This window comes from Olea europaea, unplaced genomic scaffold (assembly GCF_002742605.1).
Source record: "Olea europaea var. sylvestris unplaced genomic scaffold, O_europaea_v1 scaffold2896, whole genome shotgun sequence".
Taxonomy (NCBI): Eukaryota; Viridiplantae; Streptophyta; class Magnoliopsida; order Lamiales; family Oleaceae; genus Olea; species Olea europaea.
In genome coordinates, this window is record NW_019247517.1 from 18,168 (window position 1) to 31,693 (window position 13,526).

At 34.2% G+C, this 13,526-nt stretch overlaps 1 protein-coding gene across 2 annotated transcripts; it reads left to right on the forward strand.

Moving 5' to 3' along the window:
• Positions 1 to 8,106: 8,106 nt before the first annotated feature.
• On the forward strand, positions 8,107 to 12,074 carry LOC111384308 (AP2-like ethylene-responsive transcription factor ANT). Of its 2 annotated transcripts, none has more exons than XM_023008572.1 (9): positions 8,107 to 9,041; positions 9,146 to 9,779; positions 9,969 to 10,051; positions 10,195 to 10,203; positions 10,323 to 10,411; positions 10,494 to 10,567; positions 10,658 to 10,708; positions 10,807 to 10,886; positions 11,167 to 12,074. In XM_023008572.1, the coding sequence occupies exons 1-9, from the start codon at positions 8,765 to 8,767 to the stop codon at positions 11,769 to 11,771; spliced, it is 1,902 nt and encodes a 633-aa protein (XP_022864340.1). In that variant the 5' UTR covers positions 8,107 to 8,764; the 3' UTR covers positions 11,772 to 12,074. The 2 variants fall into 2 exon arrangements, with proteins under 2 accessions (XP_022864340.1, XP_022864341.1); XM_023008573.1 differs by having other exon boundaries at positions 8,108 to 9,041; positions 10,810 to 10,886.
• The last annotated feature ends 1,452 nt before the right edge of the window (positions 12,075 to 13,526 follow it).

Below are 13,526 nucleotides of genomic sequence, written 5' to 3' on the forward strand. Positions count from 1 at the left end.
ATTTTCTAAAAATAATTTGTTAATATCTAAAGAAAAGTGCAGGCAAGTGGACAAGCATGGGTAATAGCAATAATTATTGTGGCTTCTCATGGAAACCATTGCTCTTATCGATATTAGTGTCAACTTATAAAAGACAACTTGAGAATTATTTATTCTTTCATTAAGGGTAAAATGGAGAATTTGATGCCAAATTTGGGCATTTTTGTAAAGATTATCAAAAGTGGACATTTTTTTAATTGTGTAAAATTGGACATTTTTGCAAATTCCTCAAAATATTATTAGGGAGGGATGTTTGTCTTTACAATCATGCTACTTGTACAATTTATTTTACAACTTAGTTTACAATGCATGAGTTGACAAACATCACATCCATTTATTTGAAAGACTGTTTTAAAAATCAATGGCCAAGATTTTTTCAACACACTTGTTATCAACCAAGTTGTGTATAAACATTGTACAATTGACTTTATTCTTGTCTTTAAAGGGAATCAACTTCTGTATGCAAGGAAAAATGAAGGGACTGGGGACCATGCTCCCTTCGTTGATTTTTTATATCTGCTGCAAAGCTCCTACTGTTTGAGGAACGATGAGGGGACAAGTTATCTTGTTTCCTCGGAGGATGCTCGAATCCATCCACTGCAACTTGATTACTGTTTAGAACTGTTCGTGTGGATGCGAGTTTCTAATTTGTAGTGCTTATTTTATTTAGCGACATATCTTCGTCTTTTAGTCAAGTGTTGGCTGTCTTCTACAAATAATTTTCGAATTTAGTGCACTAAGTTATGGGGGGCGGAAATTGAGTTGTTTGTTATAACTGAATGTGGTTCCAAACATAAACTTTCAGATGTAAATACTCACATTATCATTTCACAATTACCTGGTGAAGTGATTTTACAATTGATCACCATCTTGTAATTATTATTGTTATGTACAAGATCAGCACGCACACACACACTCTGAAGAAGATTATAAAAATACTATTGTAATGCCACTCCGTTGTAATTCATTTCTCAATAGTGATACAAAAAAATGAGTGTATTGTTGAACTTCCATATATTTATGTGACATCAAAGAAATATAACCTTGGTAACAAATAAATCATTATATTTCAGTCATTCAAATTAAGTTTCATTTGTAATTTGAATGAGCCTGAGTGTAAATTGGCTTGAACTCACTGATGGCTCCCCCCCCCCTCCAGAAGGAAGCCTTCTTTGCCTTCCACCAAAGCTGTGCACGAAAGGCCCAAACTCAATTCTAGGGAGCAGTGAAGCTTCATAGGGTTTTTCTGTCGCGATGCAGTTAGTATGCATCTTCACATATGTCTATTTCACTGTTTGGGGGAAATGTATGCAAATGCACTAAATGGAGGCGGAAACAATTTTTTGTACTCTTTAGTAGACCTTTACTTTCGCACACTTCATGTCTCTATGCATATGGAAATGTGCATAAACACTGTGTGTGTTCTTCATAAGCCAAAACCTGATTTTATCGCCCAACATGAAATTTGATAAAGTAATTCAATTAATGTGTTGAGCTATATTCCCTTTATCCTATAAAATCGTAAAAATTAAAAGATCTTTTGAACCATTAGTTGTTTAAGACTTGAACAATGTGTCTAATCAAACTCAGGATCATTGTAAATCTTTGATGATCTGATCTTTAATATCCCTTTATTCCCATCCTCGTATCATTGTAAGTTTTTTCTTAATATTTTCCATTGCTGCCTTTTTTTTGTTACTTAATTTAGGCATGGACTTGTTACAAAATGATTGCCTGTTTTTTTTTTTTTTTTTTTGATACTCAAGTGTCCACCTTACAGCGACTAATCCTAGAGTCTACGATCCAGCCCCTCTTCACGCAGAAATGATTGCCTGTTTTGCTTGCGCTCGAAGTTGACATGTAAGAGAGTGTTGCAAGTTCATCTTCATCTGCAATGTATTCACTTTTTTGTTCAGGTGATAGCTTAAAGTCCTTGGAACTCCAATCACGATAATTAATTTTGCCAGTATTATTGAAATGCACAGATGTCATCCTGCTTCATCCTTGTTGAGGAACCAAAAGCTTTGTTAGTATTTGTAAGGTTAGACTACTTTATCTTAAATTTGATTATAGAAAATTCGATGGGGAAAATGAAAAGTGAACACTCACAAAGTACATTATAAGAGAAAAAACATATTTAGTGAAGAATATGTATCTAGTTATATACTAGGTATAGAAGATAAGAATGGTACAAACGCTTAAGGAATGGCTACAGCTACGAATTCTGTAGTTGGACCAGTTCATTTGCGAAGCAGTGCAACCAGTCCAACCCAAAAAGGTTTTATGCTAAGTTACGAACCTCAATTTGAAATTTTGAGTTCGAAATTACTGTAACTGAAGTTTAACATTTGTTACGGACGGATTGGTTGTTGTTAATAATCATCACTCCAAATGTATATGAAATTTTATATGTTTTCTCGATTACCTACTCCAATGCACACACATTCGCACGTGTCTAAATTTTAAGATAAATATAACTAACGGAAAGAAATCAGCAAATAAGAAAAACACCGATAAATAAACACCATAACAAATCCATGTAACACAGAATCATAAAACAATGATCTATAAAGCAGTCTATATTTATCTTTTATTGAAAGTTAAAGTAGCTTGAGTTCTTAGCAGCTGGCAGTAGGAGCTTTAGTTGACTGTAGATTCTCGGTGCTTAGGGAATTCCTAAACAGCCTGCTGATGATTCGCCAGCTTGACTGCCTTAGGATAGTAATAGAATAGATTTGTAAAATTGTGAAAATATCTACTGAAGGTTAGAATATTATCAAATGAAATGCTGAAACATCTTTTCAATAAAATCTGAACTATAACCATTGAAATCTTATGAGAAAGGACAAACAAGATAAAAGCATACCCCTTCTGTACTTTTTGCACTTTTGGATTGTCCAGGAAAACAACCTTTGGGCATTGTCAATAGAGGTGGTTCTTATCAGTTGACTCAGATGCCTCCTTTTCTTTTTCCCCAATGTTATTTTTCTTGGATTCGCCCATAAATATCAGTTTTAGTATGATAATAAAAAATAATGATAATTAATGAAAAAGTAATGCTTAGAAAAAATAGTTGGATGGCTGTCATTTCCGATACATTCTGATCAAACTTGTTAATTCCAAATTGAAAAGAAGCCAATGAATATTCCACAAATACTTAAAATTTGCTGTTCCAGTCTTTATCCATTCTACATATATAGTTATACTTTTCTTGTTAAATGGAAAATGAAGTGGCAGCCAGATTCCAGGGCCAGTTTTGTAGACATGAAAGGCACTTGTTGTGACATAAGAACGTTGACGGGATTTGGATTTTCTTGAAAGAAACCCCACACACACACACATACACAGATAGATAGACTACTATTTTTACTGATGAATTGAATGCTTTGTGTAAACCAGCTAGCTTTTCTTTTTTTAGACTATGTTTGGACTAAGAAGAACCGTAGGATTTTGGGTATTGTTTTGGTTGATTGCCTTGGGATTGTTATGTAGGGTTGCTGCTTTCCTCTTAGTTCTTGGATATGGCTTTTCTCTGTGGCTGATGCAAAATCTAGTGGGCTCTGTTCAGGAGTCAGTGCTATGAAATAAAACTCTTTCCCTTAATTAATGAGCATTTAGGTACAAGAAATACAATGGAGATTACAAAAGTGTTGATGGGCCAATGACCATGTACCGCTAGATAGAGAGGATCTTAGGTGAATATGACTTGACACTCATGCTTTGGACTGTGACATTTCGAGGGGAGTGGGGGTGGAATTGGCATGAGAGGGTTTTAAATGAAAGGGGACTTTAAATACGTATCTCTCTCACTAAAAAAGGGAATAAACTCAAAAGCCTTTTGTTTCACACACACAAACTAGTCTACTACAATCTTCTCTGGTCGTTCTCAGTAAAGTTGCTATCTAATATCTGCTTTTCCTGTTGACTCTTCTTGCCCACTGCTGTATTTCTTTGTGTTCCTATATGGAAACCTATTCTTTCCCTACCCCTAACATTCATTAAAGTGTATTTCGTCACTTCTTTTGTTTTTATTGTATTTGTCTTTGATGTTAACTCACAAATTGTCCATCTCCCAGAAAACACCCATTTTCAGGCCATCTTCAAATGATGCACCAAATCTCTAAAATACACCAAATTTTGGTGCAAAATCTTTCCATTGTGACATCAAAATTTGCACCATTTTGTAGCAAAATAAATATAATAATTAATGAATTAATTAAAATAAGAATACAAAAAATTTAAAATATAACAAATACGATTATTTAAAGTTAATAAAAAATAATGAATTTAATATTTTCGTTAATTTAACGTAATTATTTATTTAATAATTTATGTATTTGTAAAATAAATAAAGAAAATATTTTAAAATAAATAAATTATTAAGAATAAAAAAGAAAAGAAAATGATTAAACACTTTTTATTTGGTATGAGTTTTGGCACGATAGTTGACATTAAATAATAAATTTATTTAAATACAAAGTCACGTGACTCATTTTATTGAACTTTAAAAGTGTAGAAGCATAGATGTGTGTTAGCATTATTCATTTCAATTTGGTGGATGCGTTATGTTTTTCTTTTTCTTTGTTGAATAATGTTTCGAAAATTTTGTTAATAGAGACGCAAACATATAAAAGGTATGTTTGTCTTATTGATGTCATTTAATAAATAGCCAACCATTAGATTAGATATAGCCCGCGTTGTACGAGTGTGTTTAAATTTTCAGTTTATTGTCTTTTAATATTGAGCAAACTGTAACACTACACATGTCTTCTTAGAAGAAGGTGTAACAAGCTCGTTAAATTCTAGATATAGCTATGTAGAATGATGTGTATATATTTGATAGTACTGTCATAATTAAAAACACGTCACCTCTAGTCGACTTCCCATTATACAAGACGCACGAAATTAATGCATCTTAGTATTTCTCATTGACAGAGGAACGAGACTTTCAAACGTACATGCCAAGCCTAATCTTCTTGTATGGATGGAGGAATGATTATTTAATGTCGACGTTATAGCGGTGGTTGCGAGGGTAATTCTGGCAATAAAAACACATGGAGACATGAACAGAGGATGTTACAGCCGACAAGATAAAATTGATGACAATACAAACTTTTAAGAGATTTAACAAATGGTTATTGCAATATTAATTAGTATTTTTAGGATGTTCCCTCTAGCACGTAAAGGGATGATATAAGGATGTTAATCAAGTTGAATTGAGCTAGCATGACTTAATTTTCTTTTTTTTTTTTATAGATTTTATGCGTGTCTAGAATAGGGGTGTTAAGTGAGTTGAGTCACTCGCTTGCTTGCATCGTCCCACTAGTAAACGAGACACTGCTCGTGCCCAAGACGAGTTATAGATGCATGATGAGCAACAAAATACTTTGTGAGAGTCATTGTCATCTCGCACGAGTTGGCTCTTAAAAATTAAGCAAAATGCAAATTTCACTAAAAAAAAAATAAAAAAATCTAAGAGCCATTCGCCGTTTGAGGCTCATCCTAGGCGAGTTGATGGGGCAAGTCGAGCTCACACATGGCAAAACGAGCTAGCTTGCTTGGTGGGTCAAGTCAAGCCTGATGATAGTCGAGTTGCGGTTCGATTTGATGCATTTAACACCCCTAACTTAATATGCATAAATTGGTTCATATCAATTTTAAATTTTTTTATTATTATTAACCTTCACTTCTTATGCTACCTTTACACATTTCAGACAACTGATCTTGTACAATAGTGTCAATACTATATATCAAACTTATCACGAGGTTATATGAATCTAATATTGTGTATCGGTCTCGAAGAGCATGATGCTCTTAGTTTGGTAATGAGCTTAAACAATTAATGAAAGTTCTATTAAAGTCGACAAAGAAGAAACAAGGAGGAACCCACCAACTCTTTTCATCTGCTTAATCCCCCACAAAGGAAGGTGAAAATGAAATACGGACACCACTCATCTCTTGGCTATTCTATTTTCGGCCAAACTGCAATTGGCTCTTGGTATGGGGATATGAATTTACTCATTATTAGCACTATAAACACAAAGGGGTCCCCAGTCTACATTTCTTTCACCATCTTCTTCCCAACTAAAATCATTTCCATTCTCATGTCTATTCTGCATTACCAACTTTCTATCATGCAAAATTTATGCCATATATACTTAAGATGACTCATTCGTGTACCTTTTGAAAGAAATTCAAAATAATATATACACAATTTTAATTTGTGTGCTTTTATGTGTTTCATGCAATAGTAATACAATTTCACATAATGCTCCACAATGTTAAAGAAGAAAGTTACAGTCTCATTAGTTTTATTATTTCGTTTAGGGGCGGAGCCAGCATCTACTGAGTCCCCATGGCCGTTTGTGTAGGCTCCTCCAAAAAATTTGTCATTTGACGATCTTTCATGCTGACCTAAATTTTTGAATCCGTATTTAATGTCCCATTCAAAAACATCTTTAAACGGTACAGTGTCTGTCCTTACCCTAATACTTTCAAGAAAGCACCACAAGCATGCATCCAGTCAAACTACTTCCCTTTGTTACATACATAAATGTACTGAATGTAGACACTTTTTGCAAGAACTTTGTCTAGAGAGGCAGGCAGGATCCAGACGGCACCGTATAGTCTTGTCCACAAATTCTGCAGTATCCAATGGCAGCTGTATATACAGTAGCAGTAGATACCTGTATCCCAGCGGCTAAGTTCAACTAGGTCCACTACGCAGGGCTATTTGTATATATATTGAAGTGACTAAAGGACAGTTTGTCTTCGGCCCGTGATATTATAGCTAAACTTTTGTGGTGTAGGGTATTTTAAGAAATTTGAGAAACCAATATGTCCAAAAAAATGATACTAAACCCCTCACGAAACCTATTTTGAAAAATATTAAGATTCGTTTGGTTACAAATATAGAATTTGGATGAAAAGAAAAAAAATTTTAAGGAATTAAATTACTTAGAAATTATTTTCTTGGGAATTATAAATTTTATTGTGTTTAATTGGTATGATTTTTCATGGGGAAAATGTTGAAATAAAAGTACTTTTTTGGTGTTCTTTTGACTTTATTTTACATAAAAATTGTCAATTAAAGGGATAAAATTTACTGGTATTGGAAATGTAATTTATTTCTATTGCAAAAAATTAATAAAAACAAAAAAAAATTAATTAAAATCATCTATCGTTTAGTGTTTGTTTGATTTTATTTTACATGAAAATTGTCGATTAAAGGAAAATATTTTTTTTATAATTAGAGGTAGAATTTTTTTCCATTACCGGAAGAAAAAAAACATCGATAGTGCTTGAAAAATCAATTCCCACCTATTCCACAAAACCAAGAAATAGTCTACATGGCTGAAAAAAAGCAAGAAAATCTATTCCCTAGAAAATAATGCTATCAAACATGCAATTTGTGAAACTTGAAATTGGAATTCCTAATTCCATGGAAAACTTTGGCCAATCAAACATGGCCTTAGTAGAAAGTGAGTTTTTTTTTGGAAAAAAGTGTGTTAAAACTTGAAGTGTTTCCACAATTTTGGGCCTATTTACTATGCATGTTATTTTATATTTCTGTCCTTATGAGAAAAAAAACTCATGAAAAGCACCATTCATATTGGCTTTATGAGAAAAAAAATAATATAACAAAAAAAAAAAAACTCATGAAAAGCACCATTCATATTGCTTTTTTGAATTGAAAATGTTAAATAAATAAGAAAAACTCTAAAATGTGTTCATTGTGTTTGGTGGGGATTAAAATTAGATTTTGATAGAAGTTTTTCAAATGTGTAGTTAAAAAGTAATGAAACCTATGAAAGATGTTGTTAATATTGATTGTTTGACTTTAACTAAAATTAAAATATGAACCAAACAAGTAATTAATCACAACCACGTGAAGAATGGTAGCCATGCATGTGCCAATTGATTGTGGCATCATATCGAGTTAATAATGCCACACCATATTAAATTCTTTAAATTCAATAAATTGATGGAGAAAAAGAGTGAGTTACCAATTACAACTTACAACTTACTACAAATGTTGTATATCACTCATTATTAGTATAATTATTGCTTCTGCCTACTACATGACAGCGAGTTTTTCTGGGAATGATGTTTTTTATTTGGTTAAGGCTATGGACCCTCATGAGTCAAAGGATTATTTGTGGTGGGATTTTAGTGTAAGCGTTCGGATTTAAGTTAAAACTGTATAGTAGACGAGATTTCAAAGCTGTTTAATACTGTCGTATAAACATTAGATTAGGTTGTAATGTGAGTAAAAAGGGAAAAGAAAAGGAAAAGGGAGGCACGGCAGAGGAGGAGCGGAGGAAAAGCAAAAGAAAATGTCTTTCTCAAACACGGATCCCTATGGAATGCAGGAAGAATGCCCAGCATTGCTTGCTGGAACTTATTCTTTTTGTTTTGTTTAAAGTGCTTTGCTTTGTTTTCTTTAGAAATCTTTTCAGAGAGAGTGAGGAGGAGAAAGCAAAAGAAAGAGACAATAGATCCACCGGTCACTAGAGGATACGCTTTAGCCAGATTTTGGCTTAGATTTCATTCTACTTAAGACTGCACCTGCAAAACAAAAATGGAGGGAACTAAGCAACAGAGCGAGCTCACATGATTAGTTTAATAGTTTCCCAATGATTGACTTCCTTTGAAAAATATTGCCAAGGATTTATTATTATTTTTTTTTTCCCTCAAAAGTGTGAAAGGAGATACGTAGAGGAAAATGAAGTCCATGAGTAATGAAAATAACAGCAACCAAAATAATAACTGGTTGGGTTTCTCTCTTTCTAGTCAAATGGAGGCTTCTTCGGATCATCATCAAACTCAATCTTGTTCTAACACAGTCTCAAATTCAATCCCCTCAAGCTTTTCCTCTAGTTTTAACTATCCAGGAATTTATTATGGGGAAAATACTGGGTTTTACTCTCCTTTAACTGTGATGCCACTGAAGTCTGATGGATCATTGTGCATTATAGAAGGCAACAGGACACAGCCACAAGGTTAAAACTCAAAACTGCTAATTTATTTTACTTGTTTCTTAATTTCTTTTTCTTGCTAATTTTGATTTTGTGGAATATATTCTCTTTGACTTAATGCTGCGAAGGTATAGTAACTTCAACTCCTAAAGTGGCGGATTTCTTTGGCGGTGCAACAATGGGGACCCATCATTATGAAGGCTGTGACAGAGGATGTATGGCTCTCAGTCTAGACAGTATGTATTATCACCAAACCCCGGATAATCAGGCCAACAATGGCCAAGATTTTCTAAATTCTTTCCAAGAGAACTCCAGGCAGCAGCAAATTCATGTTCAGGAATATCCACATTACTCTGCATTTAGAGGGCCTGATTTGTACCAACAGGCACCCCAAGAGGAGCCTAAAGAAACTTGCAATCTTCACCTCCCAACAATGGCTGATGGTGAAATGAGAAACTGGGTATCAAGAAATTATCCTAATGGGCATGCATTGGAGCAGAAGATGGGCATTTGCCTGGATGATAATGGGGGAGAATCTGGTCCAAATTGTGTAATGGGTTATGGGGATTTGCAGTCTTTAAGCTTGTCCATGAGCCCAGGTACGCAATCTAGCTGTATTACTGGTTCACAACACATTGCACCTGCTATTGGCTTGGAAAATAAGAAAAGGGATTCTGAGAAGGTTGCTCAGAAGCAGATTGTTCATAGGAAGTCCATAGATACATTTGGGCAAAGGACTTCACAGTATAGAGGAGTCACAAGGTTAATTCATTTTTTTTTACTTATTTACAGCTTTTCTTTTTTGTTCCTTGTGTTTTCACCTGATGTTCTTAAACTGGTGCACTCTTTGCTTGTGATATATAGCATGTTTTGCATTTTAGTTTTTCCGAATATATTGTCTTGGCTTATTAATTTTAAGACATCTTGGTTTGTGAATCTTTTTGTCACCAGGCACAGATGGACAGGTAGATATGAAGCCCATCTATGGGACAACAGTTGCAAGAAAGAAGGTCAAAGCAGGAAAGGAAGGCAAGGTTAGTGAAGAAAACACAATCTATTTTCATACTATTGGTTGATCAAACGAGATTAAAATTTTGTCACTAATCTTTGATGTGATTTCTTTTTCATGATCTTGGTTCTTTGGGACAACATTGTAATCTATGAAACCTTTTTCCAGTTTATCTAGGTAATTTCTTCCTGGTTTCGTCTCAGTTTTTTGTTCCACAGTTGCCTTAAAATTAGTATGTTATGAGCATAGTTTTTATTCTATTGTGCACTTTTGTGATCTATGAATGTCAAATTTAGGGGGCTATGATATGGAAGAAAAGGCTGCAAGGGCTTATGATTTGGCAGCACTTAAATACTGGGGACCTTCAACCCATATCAATTTTCCGGTAGTGGTTTTAACTTCACGTCGCTAAATGTATTGATCTATTATTAAAGGGGTTGAAATATGATCCTCTGATGTTGATACAGTTGGAAAATTATCATCAAGAACTTGAAGAAATGAAGAACATGACCAGACAGGAATATGTTGCTCACTTGAGAAGGTTGCACTTTGACACCCTTAGCAGTTTTACAAATTCTTCCCTTTACTTTTTCCATTTGTTTTCAACAAACGAATACTGTCAATATTGTAGGAAAAGCAGTGGCTTCTCGAGGGGAGCTTCAATTTATAGAGGAGTCACAAGGTCTTAATATACTTCCTTATTTCAACTTAAGGCCTTCCAGTTAATAATGATGTTTTCCTCCACTCCACTGAAGTTTTGGTTTTGGCTTTTTTCTTTAGCAGACATCATCAACACGGACGTTGGCAAGCTCGGATTGGCCGAGTTGCTGGAAACAAGGACCTCTATCTAGGGACATTTAGTAAGTTGTTTCAATCTTTAGATATAATATATGTGGGAATTGCTTTCTATTTTATGGTTTAAACTGATTCTTAGCATATATATCCTATGAAATTATCTCCAAATGTGAAGGAGCCTGTAAGATTTTGTTTTTCTACACCGCTTAATCAATCCATGCTGAAATTCTTAAATCTGTGTCCTTACCAGGAATAAGCATGTTTGTAGTCGCTATATTCTATAAATCACTTGCTATAGAAAAAAAACTGTTTTTGTTTTTAATAACCATTTTAATTATATTTTAGGTACTCAAGAAGAAGCTGCTGAGGCATACGACGTAGCAGCTATAAAATTTCGAGGGGTTAATGCAGTGACCAACTTCGACATCTCAAGATATGATGTAGAGCGGATTATGGCAAGCAGTACCCTGCTTTCAGGGGAAATGGCTAAACGAAACAAGGACATGGATTCAAGCAACAAGATCCCATATAGCAATCCTAATCATGACCATCATTTGGAAGTTGCAAATGCCTCGAAGGAGGATACTAGCAATTTGCCTGACTGGAAAATGGCACTCTATCAGAAACCAGGTGGAGTAGATGATTTTGGAAGTGCATCTTACTCTATCGGCGTAAATGGTATGATTGGGATCGAGGCAATGAGCTCTACTCAGCATGATGTGGATGAACATGGAAAAATGGTGAGTCACTTGTCAAGTGCTTCTTCACTGGTGAACGACTCTAGAGAAGGCAGCCCAGACAAAAGCAGTGGCCTTCCTTTGCATATTTCAATGCCTCCACCAGCATCCAACTTTTTTACAAGTTCAACAAGTAGTGTGAATTCATGGATTTCAACAGCCCAGATGAAGTCTCAAGTGCCACTTTTTGCTGCATGGACAGATGCATCCTAAAATATTCTCTGTGAAGTCTTTTGGTAATGGAACCTATAACTGGTTTCAATTTTCAAGTTGTTTTTTTTCTCTTCTCCCCCGAATTATTGACTAAATCTATGGGGCAGCCTTAATAGTTATGATGGTTTGGGGTTTTCTGTGCAATGGTTTCTTACTCTGTCCCCAATAGCAAATGAGCAAGTAATGTTATGTTCATCATGTTTCTTTTATCCCCATATCATCATTTCCAAGTTTTTGGATCCATGTATTTCCCAGTTTCCACATTTAGTGAAGCTTTCTCAGTGCAATAACTGCTTAAAGTAATTAATGCAGACAGCTCTATCTAATTCAGAATGCTTAACGTAATCCAGACTGTCATCAAATATTATAGCAGTCATTAGTTTGAGAAAATGTATAGGTGAAATAGCACAAAAGAGTTGAAATTATTATGTGAAAACTAAAGGCATCTTCAAGATTTGCCTGCCAATACACATGGTATGTTCAGTTTGTCATTGCCTCATTATTACAAGAAGTTCAAGGACGTTTTCACATCTGGGCATCATTGCATTTTACATTGTCAGTTGTCTTCATGATATGTTCATTGTCTACCTGTCCCTTTCCATGAAGAAAGAAAGTTGAATGCAATAATATCAACCTTGAAAAACATAGCCAGTTACATGCAAATAGTGCCCTTCAACTTGATTCTTGAGCTAATTGGCGGTGTCAAGATTGTTAACAGCTGGTTTATGGCTTAAATAATCAGTAAGTACATTAAAGATGTCATCATATATTGGTGTAATTAGTAATTACAAGTTCCATGCTTAGAGTATCGTGGTGTATTATCTATTACGCTTGCTAGCCTATGTGAGTGGAGGCTACCTCGAGGGCCTATGTGACCTCGGAGGTCCAAGTGGACAATCCGTTACAATGCTTATTGAAAAGCGATTTACGGCCAAAGATAAATTAGTATAAATCAAAAGAAAATAGTCGACTTATGTCTCACAATAATTTTGATTAACAGAAAAAATCTACTTTTTATAAAATTCAAGAAAACAGTGGTAGTGAAGATCAGCCACATTGTAATCTAGCTGGAAAGGTCGAAGATCAGCCATATAATCAAAGGAAGGCATGATTGGTCAAAAGAAAGATTTATTGTGGAAAAACTAAGAGAAATTATCTTTGTTGAGGAAAAGTCTAAGACAATGTTACCTATACGGCAATTATTATGTCTCAATTAATTTCCGTAACACCAACTTTTTTCGGTTAATTGAATAATAATAATAATAATAATTCTCGATAATTCTAAATGAGATAAATATTTGTAATTTGTCTCGTCAAATCGTATCAATTATGTTAGGTCAAAGGTAGTTGTTAACATAGCTTATAGTTGTGCCGGAACCTAACTATTGTAGCACGCTTGGAGAAAATTTCTTCATTATGAAAGGCAAACTTTTAAGATTTGGCAATTAAAGATGTTTCGTACGGCGTTAATTCATCTTGTCATATTAATTTTACCGACAGTTGGACGGATGCCATCCCTAAGATTTTTCAATTTGTTAAGTTTTTGAGAGGATTAAGGATTATTTGGTAAAATTTTTGAAATGTTAAAAATTACTTTTAAAATTAAGAAGCTATTTTAAATCCTTTTAAATAATTTTTGAAAGTATATTATCTGATTAGAAGAGTTTTAAGAGGAAACCGACCTAAGATAACTTTTTCTTTAATTTTTTTTTTTTACAAAAAGTTTACGTCTTGTTAAATGAGCCTGAATTGTTT